At 46.9% G+C, this 18,931-nt stretch overlaps 1 protein-coding gene across 1 annotated transcript in view; it reads right to left on the bottom strand.

Annotated features, from left to right (window-relative positions):
• Window positions 1–9,836: 9,836 nt before the first annotated feature.
• LOC144163967 (uncharacterized) overlaps window positions 9,837–18,931 on the bottom strand; it is a 41,953-nt gene continuing 32,858 nt past the window's right edge. Inside the window, exon 4 of the mRNA XM_077694605.1 lies at window positions 9,837–14,268. Within this exon, the coding sequence (XP_077550731.1) occupies window positions 12,858–14,268 (1,411 nt within the window). The 3' untranslated portion in view covers window positions 9,837–12,857. The remainder of the gene's footprint in view (window positions 14,269–18,931) is intronic.

The following is an 18,931-nucleotide window of genomic DNA, read 5'->3' on the forward strand; positions in this document are numbered from 1 at the left end:
GACAACACTAGCGCGCCGTTGTTTCTCGCTTCCTCGCCTCGCCCCGCCCCGCCCTTGCGCAGTCTCGGAAGTTGCTGCAAGTGTGATCGCTAGTTTCCAGCACCATTGTTTCTGTCGTACGAAATTATAAACACGGTCACGGCCGCTGATCCAAAGTGATACGGGCAAGGTCTTTTTAAAACGTTGCGAAAAGTGCTTACATTTCGGCGCACAATGACGCCGCCGCCAATAACTTGCTTCAGCTGTGGCCGCTGAACGATCAGCCACTAGTCAAACGGTTGTGGTCACCTAGTGACTCAATGGCTTTAAAGAGTTGAGGCGTCACGGAACTAATCGTGTGAATCCGAGCCTTCCACTGTAGCCAGAAGCACAGAGTCGGTTCCCGAGCAGCGACGGATCGACGTACCACCACCACTGCTTTTTCTTCATTGACCTTTTAAGCGCCTGCACCCAAATTGAAGCAGAAGTGCTCAAACACAACCAAACAACCACCATTGGTCTGGTCACTGTCAACGCCGTGCACGATCACAACAGCACCGCAACGACACCGCCTCCAACTTCGCCCAAGCAAGTTTGATCGCCGCCACCGTTATGGCCGCCGCCTGCACGGCACGGGTTGCCAGAATACTTTTGCGCTGCGGTGACGTCATATATACATTGCCGCTTCTTTTTTTCATTGTGAACACGTCACTTGGATACTTGACCATTGGTACTTTTGTCACAGTTCGAGACAAGAACCTGCGAACCTTAAGCCCTTAAAGTGTTCGGAAAATGGAATACTGACTTCTGTGCTGAATATTCAATGGTGACTACAGTCAAGATCAAACAATGCTTTGAACGAGCGCTTTCCGGAACGCAAAGTTGTCCTATGCGACTTCTACAGGGAGCAACCTTCACACCAATGGCTTAAAAAGACGGACTGCTATGTGCAGTTAAAGGATGCTGTACTTATTTGTCTGAGAACTGAAATCGCAAGTTTATCTTTCGGAGACCTTCAATGATTCCAACATTGCTGGAACAGGAAGCTGATGTCGTACATAGAATGCCAATGGCTGGCCGTCGAAGACGTGTAGGTAAGAGCATATATACAAGCTTGACTTCAATGTAGTCATTACCACAAATAATGGTAGAGAGGGCCAAAATTGAAGAATGAATATCAGAACACCAACCGGGGGAAACAGAAATCGTTGACTACTTTTATCTCCGCTTCTGTACAGAAATTATCAGACAGGCCATGAGATTACAGCAGGTATGTGATGCGATCACCATCCCCTTTATCTTTATCTTTTATGCTTTATACAAAGCATAAAAGTTAACGCACTGGCAGAAGGAGAGTTGAGGCATGCTCTTGAACTAAACTGCTTAAAGGAGCACTGATACCAATTTTCGGCGTTAATATTATTGCACAGTTCGCTTCCTTCACTCAACAGAATACCCTGGCTGAAATATGAGCGGCCTGCGACGCGAAGAACATAGTTTAATTGGATCTCGTTTATCGCGCCGACGGAGCAGCGCGCGGAGCGGCTCTCAGCAAATGGACATCAGCGTGACATCATCCAGTGAAAGCCAAAAGAAGTGACGCGGCAGCGCTCGTCAAAAATTTTAGGGCGCAGCCCTTTGGCGGCCGTTTCTGGGCTCAGCAGCGTCACCGTCCTGAGTGAATGATGACAAGACGACGGGTTGAAGAAATGCTGTGCCCGAGGACGCGGGTTCGATTCCCGCCAGCGGTAGCAGTTTTCCTGATGGAAGAAACATCCCCCTCACGAGGGGCACGATCAAATGCAGAGCATTTCCGGGGGCGCACGACGTTAAGTAGTTTGCGTTACGTTAATGTTGTTGCACTTGTGGCAACTGCTGACGAGAGAGCGCGGCGATGAGTGCGTTCCAGCCTCGCCGACAGCCGCCTTTATCACGCCACAATCGCGCCACGCGCGCGCGATGCTGACGTCACGATCACGCCACAGATGTTGTTGATCCCGCGACGCGCGCGCCCCCGCCTGTTGGGCGCGAACCGACCGCGGAGAGAGCGCGCGATGCGAGCGGAGAGTAGGCGAGGAGGAGCAGGGCTGACGAGATAGCGCGGCGATGAGCGCGTTCCAGCCTCGCCGACAACCGCCTTTATCACGCCACGATCGCGCCGACAGGGCGCACCTGCGAGCGATGCGGACAACTACGGACGACAAGAACGGGTGACATCGTAAGTTAAAGAAATGCTCTGCATTTAAAACTCGTGACGTCACTTCATGCGCGCGGCCCCACGAGCGGCGAGCGGGCGCCGGTGACGTCCGCACAAAGCGGTGTGGTCAGTCAGGGATTCTGTCATATGCGCCGTTTGGGATGAAAGCGCGGGAATTTGAAACAAACGATTTTCAGGCCGTTCACTGCAATTAACTATCGCGCGCTGCAATATTTGAAGTGCTGTTTCAAGTTAGCCAGGCCATTAAGCATCGATAAAAGCAATAAAAGTGTAACATAAAATTTTCGTGTCAGTGCTCCTTTAAGAGGATTGCCCTTGGGAGGGTGTAAAGTGGGGATCCCGCGAATCCCACGGGCACCTGGCCACGTAGTAGTGCAAGGAAAAAGCCAGACGGGTAGTGTCCTGGCCAAAAATGAATGCATGTTCTAATAGAAACTTTTTTGATGGCCTTTTGAATTATAGGATAACACCAGCCGAGCTACTGGTGGGACAAACTCTTCGCACTTGTCTTCCAGACTTCACAATCCCGGTCCAACGCATGTCCGAAAGCAAGCCACCTGAACCAGGTTGTCACTTGCTCCCGGAGACTGTGTACGTGCCAGGATCGACCGTGCCTGCGACACCAAAGTACAGGTGCAATGCATGGTTCCACTGTGCTCCTACCAACTCATGACAGAACATTATTGTTGTGTGCTTGTGCAGACAGAGGGCACCACGGCGACTACTGATGTAGTGTGTGCTGCCTGTAGAGGGCACCACTGCCAAGATTGCTCATGTATATATTCCAAGGGAAATAAAGCTTTGGGGTCAGTTGCCCGTTACCCAGACTCGTGTGTTCGTGGTTAGTCGGGCACGTGCTTGTGGAAGTACGCCCTACAACATGTTGTCAGGAGTGGGATCACGATGTGACTGACCGTTACCCTTTGCCACGAACACCGCCGCCATCGCCGCTCATTTCTCACTCGGGGCTGCGGCACGCCCACTGCCGCCGTTCGACTTTGACAATCCAAGTACTTGGCCAGCTTCAGCTATGCAATGGGACTTCATACAGCGGAGCGAGAAGTGCAAACGCAGTCCATGCTTGACTGCATGGGGCCGCAGGGAAGAATGGTTCTTGCGTCGACAACGCTGTCAGAAGCCGACACCAAGGACTTGTCGGCTGTCAAGAAGGCCTTCACCAACCTTTTCGTCCATCCCGTCGAGTAGTACGAGTCTGCTCACTCCCACTGGCGGACACAGCAACCGGGTGAGACCACCGATTTTGTTTGCACCGTGCTTCGTACCGTGGTAAAGCACTGCAACTACGTATTGCCTTCTGTTGAAGATAGGCTTGTGCGGGATCGCTTCATAGTTGGGTTGCTCGACCGCAAGCTATCAGATCCGCTACGCTGGAGCCCAGATTTAACTTTGCAAGAGGCCTTGACTCAGGCGCGTCAGCACGAAGATGCACATAACGAACGTAAAATAAAATTCGGAGCTCGGAAGAATAGCCTTTGCTCGCCGTCGACGCTACGCGAGTGCAGGAAAGAAACCTAGTGTCGGGCGATAGGCCAACCCGTCTCTGCTCGTTCTGTGGGCGCGCATCGCCATTCCGGCGAAGCTTCATAATCCCAAGGGTGAGTTGAAGGGGCAGGGCAATAACGTCCTGCCAGTTCAAGGCACGTATATTGTTACTTTGACGTGGCATGGCAAGTCGGTCAAGCAGCAGCTGTGTGTCCTGGCTGCAGATACGGTTCCTCTGCTTGGCTTTCCGGCCATTCAAGCCCTGTGCGTCTGCAAGTTTTTAGACCATGTTTCTGAGGCTCCAGAACCTAGCTGCGGTCAGTTTTGCCTCGACCCAGCCCTTTTTCAACGACTTGGAGCTCTTCCCGCAGCCTACACTATCTGCTTCATATCAGATGCGACTCCTATCTCGTTAAGTGTACCCAGACGCCTGCCGCTGCCCCTACGGAATCCGATTAAGCGAAGTTGGAGAAGCTAGAACAGGACGGTGTGATTCGTCGCGTTGACACACAAACACCCTTCTGCATAGGAATGGTAGCGCTCCTCAAGGCTTCAGGTGGCTACAGGCTTTGCGTGGATCTAACCTGCCTCAACAAGGCTATTCTGTGGGAACGCAACAAGTTACCCACAGTTGAGCAATGCTTTGGTCTGTTGGGGGAGGCCACAGTTTTCTCCTAGTTGGATGCCACGTGAAGCTTTCACCAGGTCACGCTGTCACCCGAATCACAGGAATTAACCACGATCATAACCCCATTTGCTCATTACTGTTTCTTTAGGCTTCCATTTGGGATCGCAACAGCTCCAGAGTACTTCCAGCGACAGATGTCCAGGATCCTGGAAGGCCAAGCAGGGGTGGTGAACATGATAGACAACATTCTCGTCTTCATCAAGACGCGCTTAGCATGACCGTCGCCTGCAAGTTCTTACTCGGCTAACGAACACAGGGGTCACGCTCAACCACGACAAGTGCACCTTCGGAGCCAGCAGCGTCAAGTTCCTCGGTGTCATTGTAGGTACAGAGGGCATCTCTTTGGATCCAGACAAGGTAGCAGCCATAAAAGACATGCCAGCACCGCAAGACGTCTCAGGTGTTCGATGCCTCTTTGGCCTTGTCAACCACATCGCATGCTTTCTGCCTCATGTACCAGAAACCACGGCACCGATACGAGCACTGCCAAGGAAGGAGTCTGAGTGGAGTTGGGGTCATGCTCAAGTCTGCCTTCGCCAAACTCAAGGAAATGCTCTGCTCTGACATGCACGGCTCGGTAAAAATAAAGCACAAGGCGACAGTTATCAGCGAATGCCAGCTCCTTCGATCTTGGTGCCGTCCTGCTACAGGAGCAACCTTCCGGTGAGTGTCGAGCAGTCGCCTTTGCATCGCGGTCGCTCACGCCAACGGAAAGTCATTACTATTATACTGAGGAGGAGGCTTTGGCTGTATGCTGGGCTGTGCTTCATTTTTAGGAGTACATCCGTGGTCTGAACTTGATTGAAACAGATCACCACCCACTCCTAGCCCTTATGAGGGCCATGGATGTCGACTTGCTGCCTCCTCGGACTTAACGGTTCCGGCTGAAACAGATGCACTTTACATACCAGGTCCTGCACGTACCCAGCAAGCTTCTAGCCATGGCGGAATGGCGGGCACACTCACATGCACCACTGGATGGTCATCCGACACGGCACGCTAATCATGTGGAGCTCTTTGTTGTAAAGCTTCGCTCCTTCTCAGACTTCGTCTCCTCACGGAAAGGCGAGCTGCGCCATGTCCAAGCCAGTGATGGTGAGTGCAATCTCCTGCTTGAGTACTGCACCAAAGGCTGGCCTCTGCAGTCAAAGCTGCCGCTTCACGTCAAGAAGTACCAGCAGTATCGGGGAGCCTTCAGTGTCTGTGAGGGGCCAATTTAGAAAGCAGTCTGCATTGTGGTGACGTCGGCTCTTCAGCGTTCTATGATTTATCTCATTCATGACGGCTCAGTGGCTAAGGCGTTGCGCTGCTGAGCACGAGGTCGCGGGTTCGATTCCCGGCCGCGGCGGCCGCTTTTCTGATGGAGGCGAAAAGCAAAAACGCCCGTGTGTACGAGATTTCGGCGCACGTTAAAGATCCCCAGGTGGTCAAAATTAATCCGGAGCCCTCCACTACGGCGCGCCTCATCGCCTGCGTTGCGTCGGCGCGTTAAACCCTACAATCAATCATACAATCAAATCAATCATTCATGACGGGCACCAGGGTATCAACCGATGCAAAGCCATTGCTTGGGAGTCTTGTATAGGGGCCGGGAGTCAACAGCCACATCGAGACCATAGTGGCTAACAGTGCAAAATGTACTAAAATCCGCGTTCAACACGCAGAGACAATGATGCCTTCTCAGACTCCAAGTCTTTCCTGGGAGGAAGTTGGAGCAGACCTTTTCCACTTGAAAGGTCAAGATTAAGTTTTGCTGGTCAACTACAGGTCACACTTTCCTGAAGTCATCAGTCTGTGCTCGACCACAGCACCGGCTGTCATTGAAGCAGTCAAGAGCGTGTTTGTACGCCACGGCATCCCACGGGTGTTCCCGCAGCGACAACGGGCCACAGTTCTCATCCAAAGGCTTTTCTGCATTCGGAATTTGCACAGGCTTACGACTTCGAGCATGACACCAGGAGCCTCCGCTTCCCGCAGTCTAATGGCCCAGTGGAGAGAATGGTGCAGACCGTCAAGGACCTGCTGCTCAAGGCAGATGATCCTTACTTGGTACTGCTCGCCTACAGGGACACACCAGGTGTTAATGAAGTAAGCTATGCACAACTCCCAATGGGCATACGCCTGCAAACAAGAGTTCCCAAGACTTCGCAGCAGCTCGAGCCACAGTGGCTTCATCTCGGTCCTTCAACCTGGGTGGTCAAGCCAATCGAAGGAAGCAGGTCCTGGACTTCAACGAAATGCATGCGGCTTACCCACAACTCGCTCTCAAGTCTGGGTACGAGACATAAATAGCCCTGTGTTGGTTCTGGGGCCAGTGCAACATACCCGTTCTTGCGTCGTGGAGACCACGAAGGGAGTTATCCAACGTAATCGGCTACACCTAGTCCCAGTTACAGCATCCTAGTGCCGAAGGGTGCAGTCGAGCCTGCCACCGAAGAACATCCCAAGAGTGAGCCATCCGTCAGAGACACTAATGGAGGAGGGCCAGGGTTAGTTCCTCCTATGCAGTCTTCTGACTTCACCCCAGTCCCAGTCTCCAAGTTCACCTATTCGTGTGTCTAGGTATGGGAGAGTGATCCGGAGGCCCGCAAGACTGGACTTGTGACTGTGTGAAGTGTAGTGATGTGATGTGCATTCAGTGGTGTTCATCACTAAACAAGGGGGGATGTAGTGTGTTGTAGAGACAGAGGGCACCACAGCGACAATTGATGTACTAGTGTGCTACCGAGAGAGGGCGCTACTGCCATGATTGCTCAGGTATATATTTCAAGGGAAATAAAGCCTTGGAGTCAGTTGGCCGTTACCCGGCATCCTGTGTTCGTGGTTAGTCGGGCACGTGCTTGTGGAAGTACGCCCCACAACAATTATCGGGAGACACCGACAGGATCTGCCAGCTTCTAAAGGTTTCTCTGCAGACTCAGTCCCGGTACACCCCCACGACTGGTTTTAGTGAACCCAAGCCTTAGCGCCGTGCCTGAGGCGTCGAGCATTGCCTTCGGCCAGTAGGGGGTCCTGTAAAGAGCCACTGGGAAGTAGTGTTGCTCAATATGGCAATGACCCACCTAGCCCACCACCTGCAGTGCCCAGTGCTGTCGCCTGTGACCACACGTACCTCAAAATTACGCAGCTCCTTCCCCCCTACAAACTCAGCTACGACGTTTTCTTTATGCAAGAGTGAATTTTTTCTTTGCTTGCTTTTGTTTTTCTCCATGGAAGGGAAGATATAATGGACAATAATTCAATGCTTTTAACACTAGGCATCTGGCAACAAGTGTTTATATAAACAGTGCAATAAACAGCGGGGCCAGTCTACCTAATTCACCTGGCTGTGTTGGCTGCGTCGCGTCATGTGGTTGCCACTTCCCTACTTGTGCAATACCTTGCATGGCCAAGTCGTATTAAATTCAAGAGATCCGCAAGACCCTGAGGTGAGGTGAATTCAGCATTCGAACAGACCTGATTTTATTTATTTCATCAGTTTTTATAACACCTGTTGCACCTATTCTTATGTTATGATAGCCCCAATACATATATTTCATTGGCGGCATTAGAATCGGCTAGATTATAGAAATGTCCTGCTGCATAACGCCCTAATGCTCCTCAGAAGAATAAAGTGAATGACTATTTCCTGTAATTTATGGAGAAAACTGTGGGAGAAATCGACGAAAAATTGCATAAAACCAATTGAGTGGCCCGGGAACCCATACAGCAGCAGGATAATGGGCAAAAAATAAAACAATTGAAAGAAAAAAGAAAAATGCAGCAAATTAGGATACAAGCTACATCTCAAATTACATACAGGCACAGCAGGGCTATGAGGCAAGACAATGAATAAAACAACAATTAACAAAAATGTAGGTGATCAAAAACAAAGAAAACAAGAATAAGGAAACAACGTGGAGACAATCGGAGTTAAGGCTATAGGCAAGCCTAAAAAGTAAAAATAAAAGACGAAATGCAGGTCTCGAAGGAAAAGGTGGTGTGCTAAAAGGCACTGGTGCAGAAGCAGAAGAAATCAATAAAAACAGTACAGGGAAACAGAGAAAGCGAGATACCGCATTGTAAACGAAGCAATCTTTTGGGTGATGCATGAAATGCCATCAATCTGCAGTGAGCCTATTAAAGAAAATACACAATGTAAACTAAGTAATCTTTTGGGCTACGCATGAAATGCTATCAATCTGCAGTGAGCCTATTCAAGAAAATGCACACTGTATGCAAAAGCATTTGTGTAATGTAATTTTTTCTTGATTGTGGTATTAACCAGTATTCAAGTGGCTTGGTACTGCAAGATGCCACACGTTGATTTTGGGCGACTATGGAACTGGTGCAGTTTCGGCCAGATATTCGCTCCTTCCATTACGCTAGCACAATAAACCGTGAAATAAGTGATAAAGTTAAAGCACATGCATTTGCCAGAATAAAGGCACATTCCCACTGGCGATTTGTCTCGTCGCGCGATGGCGCGAGTCGCGCGATGAGGCCTTGAGGTGGTGTTCGCACTTGCGATGAGCGATGATGCGACTGCGTTCAGCGCAGCTGCTTCCCGACTTGTACATACGACCTCGTTGGTGCGTCAACCATTCGAAGTCAAAGAATACGCGACAAAAGCAGGTACAAATCAAACTAAAACACATGCTACTAACCTGGAGCAATGCCGAAAGCATTTGCGGGTTGCGGGAGGAGCAGAAAATAACAAACTCACGAAGGCTCTTTTCAACATATTATTGCACTAAGAAATGCACACGCTTGCTTTCACGCCACAACACCCGCATCACGGCCCACAAATGTCGCTTCTTTTCACAGGCGCAACGTTCTGACGCCTCCGAACTCTACGCGTGTTTACCAGTCGCCGATAGACGAAGAGGCTGCAAGTCAACCTACCGTCTCGCTGTCCACCTAGCTCTATTTACAATCCACACACGCTTCTCCACACTGATGAGTTCCACGCTATTCGTTGATTAGTGCACGCGTACGCTGAAGCCACTGACCAAAGAACCGATGCACACGGGAAGTTGCTTGCCGGCCCGACCCGGGCGGGTACAGCGATAGCGGGCCAAGCCAGCCAAGCGCCTGGCCGAGCCACAGAACAGGGAGCCAGCAGCGGTGGCGGCGCTCGCCCGCCCGCCCGCAGCGTTTGCATACCGGATGTAAAGAAACGTTTCGTTTCCGGGTACGTCAGCCTACTCCGCGGCCATGATTGGCTTACCGGTTTTGCGGGGCCGTCGCGCGACGAGGGAATTCGGACCCAGAGCGATCTGCTCCGCCGTCGCAAAACTCCGAAAAGCGACGGCCGGCTCGTCGCTTTGCGACGTCGCTTTTCGTCGCGCGACGAGGCGCATCGCCAGTGGGAATGTGCCTTAACGGTGCAGTAACAAAGTCGCATGGGACATTACAGGTTATGGGAATTTTTTTCTGTAAAATACAGACACAAATTATTTATATCTGATGCCCTTAGCAAGACTGCCATAGATGATGTGACTTAAAAATAAAAGCGTTATTTTTACTTTCTAAGGAACATATTTTACCCAGCACATCATTCCTCATATTTACAGATTACCTGCATGAGTTTATATAGTTATTATTGACAAGGACTCGTCAACAATCACATGCAATGTTTTAACTAAGTTTACAAGTTCATTTTAAACGCACAATTAACATTCAGATAGTGACATGTCAGCACAAGCAATACATCTTTACATTTTGTTACCTCCTAAATAAGGCCGCATGCCTGGCCCTGGACCAAATTGGTATCACTGAGCCAACTCCACCAGTATACAATGGCCCAAAAATCCTATTATTAAATCTAAATAAGGCGACAATACGCAACACTCACGATTCACACTGCACACTGGCAATCTGCTATGGCCACACCTTTGTATGTTTGGCCAAAAAACATGCAACCGTAGAGTTTTTGTTTGCAGCATCCCACAAGATTACAATTTTTTAATGCTGCAAAACTTTCTTACGCCTGTGTGGCCATAACAATTTCCGTCAAAAATATACATGTGAAAGCAGGCGGGAGAAGGCCACGACACATCATGACAATGGACCATGATTATAATGGCGTGATAGAGGCAATGCCACAGAGAGCACTCTACTCATGGCAGCCATGGCCTACAGGGCATGCATTAATTACAAGCCCACATTGGAACATTTTCGCATGTGAGCAAATACTCTACATGCTCATCAAAATGAATAGGTTTATATCTTCGGCAGACGAGGCAGAAGCCAGCTCCAAAAAAGGAGAGAGGCTGGGAGGGCTAGAATAGTGTTTATGCCAGCTCTTTTTCCACAAATTGCTGTGCTATTTTCTCGCAACAGCCACTTAGCCTAACATGTAGAAAATCAAATTGCGGCTGCTACGTTTAAGAGCAAAACAACCCTGCAGGAAATATTGATTGCCTTCTGTACATGTGCCGAGTACAGCAGCGTGGTAAAGCTGATTTTTGGCATATCAGGGGCAGAAGCTCTTGGTGATGACACTGACGATGCCATGCAGCACAACTAATAGGGTGCAACAGCTAAAATTTACTCCAGTGTGTCAAATGCAAACCAATTTGCACCACTCCAACTGGGGTCTTGAGTTGCTTTAAACTTGTCAATGAAGTCCTAGAACTGTTGTGGGGTGGAATAAAAGTGGCCACAATGGTTAATGCACTCTTAATGTCTGCTGCTGGGCACACCTTTACAACTAAGCTGCGTATGGCTACAGTAATGGGTTTCCCTTTTGGAGGGGATTTACTTGGCACCATTTCCTCACCATATCTTTTTCCATGAATGCCTCCTTAAAAAGTTGGTAATGGTGGTAGCACAATTAGCAACTGTTTCACTTTTAACTCACCGTGGGACAGATGTGTCACATGCTCAGAAGAGCAGGATTGAAGGTGTGTCAGTGCTCACAGAAATGTGAATGTGTGCGAAAACAAATATGCTGCCACAAAACATGCAGCTGATGCATCCACCTCAGGTTCCACCCCGTCAAAAAGCTGCCTAATCTCTCCCAAAGAAAGAGCAACTTGCCTGCTTTTGACAGTGATGTGAGTTTCATTTCATATTTATTAGAAAACTTTGCGCATTAAAAATATGCAACAAGATGTTGGGCCAATAACCGAAGCTAGTTGAGACACAAATAAAAATAGACAGCAGGGAAAACATGAACTTAAAACAAGTCAGTAAAAAAAGTACAATAATTAGTGCATGCACAATGTGCAAGTGCATGATGCAAAGGCACTCGTAAGCTGCAACTGCAGAATACCAGTGAAAACAAATTATACACTTCTACACATTCGAGTCTTACACTAGAGATTGAGTGTTTAATAAAAAGGTAGCTTTACAGTCCTCGTTTCTTCAGACAACTCCGTTCAGCATTTATGTAGACACAGATACAGACCTAGGAGCCACAAAAACCGAGTACATAGCAACACAAACTTCGAGTTAATAACAATATATAAATCACTCAAGGAAAACGCCACAAAGAAATGCAGTTTTCGTGGCTTTCATTTTCACAAAGTTAAAAAGAGAATTTTATCTCCACGTTCAGACTATTTACAAAGTTATTTAGAGCAAAGCTTCGCTCTGAAAGCTAAAATTGAAACTTGCACACTGCTCATTTATTGCCTTTATGAAGAGCTTTTTGTGTCCAAACACCCAGCAGGTGGTCCTTGTAGTTAACATGGTAGAACAGGGTATGTTTAGTGAACCTATTTTTTGGTTGTATACATTCGACTTGCCACTGCATTTCATATTTTCATGGATATTAGGTTGGCCTTCACAAACCTTTCCCAACGGGTAGTCCCGGCGGCTTTCCACAAGGGCCCACCTTTTTTCTAAAAAGAAGATTCATTTATGCATTTATTTTTTGTATAGGTTCTGCTTAGAGGGCCTTTTTTGTATTTGCCAACATTTTTCCTCAGCCAACTTTTCTGAAGCATCAGTGTTGAAATTGATAACACTGATACAATGATTACCGTGGAGTGCAGTCACTCATGATAGATCTGTCAGTTCCAGAAGGCCTCGGAAGAGACACTGGAGAAATGGGCCCCTAGTAATTGTTCCACCTTATGCATGGCAAAGGTAAGCTTCTGAGATAAGCAGCAGTGCATACAACCCACTTTCTCTACACAAATGTGCAATCGGTCACAGTACAATATGTGTGCAAGTGCAAATTTTCAGCAACCTTTTTCATGACTGCTGTCATTGTGACTTTCCAAAGTTTTTTTCGAAACCACTTCGCTAACACATTACAAAGAGGGCTTTTTGCTGATATGTATTTTCTGGTATTTTGCAAGTGACCCTTCATCAGGAACCATTTTCAGACATGCACTACATGTATGAAGCCTCTTGCCAGAGTGCAGTCTTTCATGCCTGTTCAGGCTGGCTTTTTGAGAAAATGTATTTGGACAGCAGCTACACATGTATACCCTCTCACCAGAGTGCACTCTTTCATGCGTGACCAGGTTGCGTTTATCATTGAAGCCCTTCTGACAGATGCTGCACATGTAAAGTTTCGCCAGAGTGCAATGTTTTATGATACACGAGGCTGTGTTTCTCATTAAAGCTCTTCTGGCAGATGTTACACGCGTACGGCTTTTTGCCAGAGTGCAATCTTTCGTGGATAACCAGATGGCTTTTTCGAGTAAAGCCCTTCTGACAAATGCTACATATATGAGGCCTTTCGCCGGAGTGCAACCTTTCATGAACAATCAGGTGGCGTTTTTCTTTAAAGCTCTTCTGGCAGATGTAACACACGTGAGGCCTTGCAGGAGAGTGCACTCTTATATGACAATCCAGGCTGTTACGATAGGCAAATCTCTTCGGACAAATAGTACACACATAGGGCCTCTCACCAGAGTGCAATCTTTCATGATTTGCCAGGTCTCTTTTTTCCATAAAGCTTTTCTGACAAATGTTACACATAAAAGGCCTCTCACCACAGTGCAGCCTTTTATGTCGAACCAGACTGCTACTTGTAGTAAAGCCCTTCTTACAGATTCCACACACGAAAGGCCTTTCATCAGAGTGCAGTCTTTCATGAGCAACCAAGCTATTTTTATGAGTAAAGCTCTTCTGACAGATGCTGCACCCATAAGGCCTCTCCCCAGAGTGCAATTTTTCATGATTTGCCAGGTCTTTTTTATACCTAAAGCGTTTTTGACAAATGTCACACAGGTAAGGCCTCTCAGCAGAGTGCAGTCTTTCATGAGCAACGAGTCTGCTACTTGTAATAAAGCCTTTTTTACAGATTCCACACATGAAAGGCCTTTTGTCAGAGTGCGATCTTTCATGAACAACCAAGTAACTTTTTCGAGTAAAGCTCTTGCGACAGATGCTACACACATAGGGCCTCTCCCCAGAGTGCAATATTTCATGATTTGTCAGGTCGCTTTTTCTCATAAAGCCTTTCTGACAAATGTTACACACGTAAGTCCTCTCCCCAGAGTGCAGTTTTGCATGCTTAACCAAGCTATCTTTTCGAGTAAAGCTCTTTTGACATATGCTACACACGAAAGCTCTTTCGTCAGAGTGCAATCTTTCATGAGCAACCAATCTATCTTTTCGATCAAAGCTCTTCTGACAGAATCTACACACATAGCGACTTTCGCCACAGTGCACTCTTTCATGGGTATTCAGGTGGATTCTTCGGCGAAAGCTCTTATTACAAATTCTACACATGTGCGACTTGTTGCTTGTGTGCACTCTCAAGTGCCTGTTAAGGTTGCATTGTTTACGGAAAGATTTTTTGCAAACAGTGCAGATGTAGGGCGCCTCAGTAGAATGCACTACTTCAGAAGGAACCCGGTGGTTACATTGGTCACAGGATGGGCTGGAGTAGAGCTTCGCCCCCAAATGGGTACCCTTGCTGTCAGTGGGAGAATTCCTATGTGGGCAAAATGAGACACGAGATTAGAAGAAGTGTTCAAGAAAAATGCAACAAAAGAAAAACACCAGCATCATCGCTTAGCAAACCAGTTTTGTTTCCAAAAAATGCATAGTCCGCACATGACAACTCGCAGAGTACACAGGTGGAGAAAGCGAAAGGTGTCCAAAAATTTGGATGACAAGCACTACCCAAATTTACAGACTGAACAAGAAGCTAAAAAAGCCTTGCAGTAGGTCCCACACGCATGGGTCTAATTCCAAGTGGATTGTTTGCATTTCCGTCAAGAAAAAGTAAGCTCAAATTAAACTGCAACAAGCACGCATAAAAAGCATGCATCTTTTTTAAATAAAACACTCATATAATGCATGGCCAACTAGAAATATGTTATCAGGAGTGGGACAACATGTCAGGTTTTGCTCATCAACATAATATGGCAAACTTCTCTCCATCTTCTAGTGGTTGCAAGCACATCAGCATCTGCACATCTATTGTGAGCCAAAATATGGAATACCGATGTATGCAGGATGTTACAGAAGAGAACTTGGGCGAAGTCCCTCAATATCTCTTCTGCAAGACACCTAGATGCCAATATGTTATGCAGGAGAAGCCTAGGATCTGAATTTCCAGTGGGAGTGGCGGCAACACTTGAACAACTTTCTGCTGTCTTAACAGGAGCTTCTCATCTGCACGTCCTTCCATAGGAACCCACAAAGCATGCATCTGATAGGCTCTTCACCATGAATCATCGAAAACCTTGACTCCATGAACCAAGCTGGAACAACAACATTGCAAGACCGTATACAGCAAGCAACCTCACTGGGCACATCAGTGGGCATGGCAGCATTGCATGAGTGATGTTCTCAAGACTCTTTCTGCTCTTTCAACAGATTAGTTCATACTTGCGTTATAAGAGAGACAATCGCTCCCTGCTAGTGCTGCCGTGCCCACGGGTGTTGTTTTCTACTTTTGCAGCCCTATCTGTGCTGTTGTCGGGTGACATTCAGATGAATCCTATACCTGATACAAAAACACTAATGCAAGGGTTGTGTGATGGCCAGAAGGCATTTAGGCCATCCTAAGAAGCCTATGCAAGGCTTTAGGCTCTATGACACATTGTACAGCTTTGCAGGGACCAAGCAAAAAGTCTTGCTGAACTAAAAGAGACAACCGAAAGGGTGAATTCAACTTTGGAAAAACAACGGAAAAAACTTGTTGGTTTAAAGATAGAATGTGGCGAAACAATGTAATGGTGTTTGGAATATTAAATGACAATGAAACTTATGAAAAACTTCAAAAACAATGTTGTTTTAGAAGTATTGAAGAAAAGCTCGGTGTTAGAAAAAAAATAGAGTGGATGCGCAGAATCAGAAAGCCGCAGAAGAACCCTTCAGGCGACGTCCAGTAATACTGAAGTTTTGTGACTATAAGGAAATTGAAAAGGTTTTGTTGAAACTATCATCATCATCGCTGCACCGATGAGATTATCATCATCGGTGCCTCTCTTCTCGCAGGAGCCGCTCACACTCGAGCTGCTTCATCTTCTAATCGCCATCTTAGTAAAATAGAACCACCACCGTGACCCCTGGATGTCGCGGCCCCTGGACTTTCCTCTTATTTTATAGGTATATCAAAACTGTGGAAAACTGAAAGGAAGCAGTATTTATGTACGAAACGACTATTTAACAGAAACTCTGAATAGGCACAAGCTACTTTGGAAGTCTGCGTTGAAAGAAACAAAAAATGCGCACCAATCCACAGTGAAGGGTGTTGGAAAGTTAAGCTGTAAACGACACCCACGACGATTACCCATGTGACGTCACTTGAATTCACAAATGTGGTTCTACGAAGAGTGAAATCAGAGACAAGTAAAAAGCACTTAACCACACCCTTCATTACTTCAAAACATTCATTGTTAAGGCAAAATCAATGCATGATGCATGAATGGTGGTTCGTTGAGTTGTATTGGTAAATCATGAGTGGAAACTGTTTTTTTTATAAAATGGAAGGAAGCTCAAACTTGGTGTTAGACAATCTCACTTCTCCTGCATCTGTGCCGCTGGCAATGAAGGCGGCGAGATTGGCAGCTGAGACGCAGAAGTGAGATCCCATGCGTTCGTTGATGTGGACTTCCTTTAATTTTTATAACTCCTACCATATGGGCAAGGTTTGCACACGGCTGCTACATGTGCCATGGGTGGAGTGCACAACGGCACTAAAGGTTGCGTGACACTATCACATGGCATTCAGCAAGAACGAAGGGGGTAAACCCGCAGATGTGCTCGGTGAGTGCCCCGTCTGTCTTCCTTGTCTCCGCGTGGGCTCCTAGCTCAATCGGTAAGACAATAGGCTTTCGCTCCGTTTCCATATTCGTTCTAGGTTCAATTCCTGGCAGTGCCAGTAGCTCCTTTTATTTGTTTGCAGGAGTTTTCGGTTGACACCAACAGTCGCAACAGAAACCTTTGGGGGTAGACGTAAAAAGCTTCACTTTAAAAGAAGGCTTCTGCGTGTGCTTGAACCGAGACAAGCTTCAAGTAGATAATGTCAATACAGTTAAACCTCGATGTAACGAAGTCGGAAAAATTATTAATTTACTTCGTTACATTGAAATTTCGCTACACTGAAATTCGTGGTGATAATAAAGTGTTCATCGCGTGAACCATTTCCTGCAAAAGAAAACGTGGCGATCTGTTTCTCTTACTGTCGGAGCTTAATCGTCTACGCGGGCATCAGCGCGAACTGAATGGATCTTTATCTCCCAGCAAAAACGTGCCCCGCAAGCCACAGGCGCACTGACGCAGTCACGGAGACCACCCGCGCGCGATGCAGGTAGATACAGTGACCGCTTCTAACCGCTCGCTGAAACACAACTCGAGGGGCAAACGAGAGGGGTATGCGAGAAAAAAAGCGGATAACATGGGAGAAATTTTCCCTGTAAAACATCACACGTGCTGCTTACGAAGCACCCTTTCCATTAGGATCCATTCAGTTCACGCTGATGCCCGCGTAAACAATTAAGCTCCGACAGATACAGAAACAGTGTGCCAGCGGTGCATGCACACCATGCAGTTTGTAGCAAGGGGCTCGATCACAGACTCCGTGGCTCGCTGAATCCACAGCATTAGGCGGCCCGTGTCGCCGTTCGCATTTTATTTAGACCCCATTTCAGTGCTTGCATCTCCCAAAATCTATCCCTACAATTCAAATTTCGTGCCAAGTTCTCCATGAAACTTCGTTACATTGAAATTCCGGCAAACAGGAATTCTTTACCCAAAGGGGTGAAAAACCATGGTGTGCATACACTTGAAGTTGCAGAAAATGCCGTGGTTCGTTACATCACGGGTTTCGTTACATTGAAGTTCGTTACATCGAGGTTTAGCTGTATGTGGGATTCTAGCCATGTCAAAATACAGCAACTGCCGAAAACCAAATTGACACCACCTAGGACAACACCGACAAATAGTGACGATTGAACTGATACCATCTCCCAGGAAACAGGCTTTCGAATTATAAACCTTCATGCTTGAAGTCTCACGAATAAAGTCAATGATATAGAATATGTCGCAACCAGTTATGACCCTATGTAGTTATTGTTCGTGAAACGTGGCTGCGACGAGAAATGCAAGATTGTAAGTTACTGCCACCACGTTAGGAAGAATTGCAATCATAATAAGACAAAATATTGAATGCGCAAAGATGAACGGCACCCCTAATCACGAGAGCGCTTGGTGCGAAGTGAAACTAGGAACCAAGCCATTTGTTATAGGAGCAATATATGGATCCCCAAATGCATCTATTGAATACTTAAGAGGCCATTCAATGCTACATAGAGCAACAGAAGGTGCAGAGCCAGCGGTTATAATTGCCAGAGATTTCAAATTTCCAGGGGTTTAGTGGAATTCACTTACCAGTCACGGGAATGAGCGGAATTCAAAGTGCTGCTCGATATAGCTTTCACTAATGATTTAATACAGGTGGTCCAAGAAAGCACTTGCAAAACGGGAACCGTGCAGTTCATATTGGACTTAGTATTTCTTGATGGACAGTTCGAAAAATAAAAAATAGAGTTGGTAGCATATCAAACCACCAACTTGTATGTGTACAAATCAAAACCAATGTTCCTGCAACTATTGAAAAGAACGAATTGTGCACGTTCCAAATTCTCGTAAAGCTGATGACCCGAGCATCACTGATTACTTGTTACATCTAGACAGTCTGAGCTCTGGCGATGTCAATTTTTAGTGGACAACATTCAAAACCCTTACCTTGCACTGTGTAACCTCTATATCACACCATTAAGAAACAAGAGATAAGCGCAACCCTTAGATAACGCGAGATTCTACGTTTAAAGTGATAAACAGGAAGGTGCAAGAAAGCCAAAAGTCGTGAAAAGATATCTAACGTTTTTGCACAGCTACAAATAAAGCTTGGGCAAGAAAAACAAAAATATTACTAGCAAGCATTTATGAACTTCATGGCATCTTCTACGCAAATGTTTTGGCATGACTTGTCGCAAACTGCTCCAAAACATAAGGCCATTGTTGTTAACGATGAAATCATAACCTACTGTTCGTATATTGCATCTTACCATAGTAAGTTCTACTAGTCTGTCCTTTCAAATGTTTCTAGCTGTACTGCTCCCATACCCGCGAACCTGGCGACT

The sequence above is a fragment of the Haemaphysalis longicornis genome, unplaced genomic scaffold (assembly GCF_048455015.1).
Source record: "Haemaphysalis longicornis isolate Haplotype H1 unplaced genomic scaffold, Haemaphysalis longicornis Haplotype H1 scaffold_13, whole genome shotgun sequence".
NCBI classification, from domain to species: Eukaryota; Metazoa; Arthropoda; class Arachnida; order Ixodida; family Ixodidae; genus Haemaphysalis; species Haemaphysalis longicornis.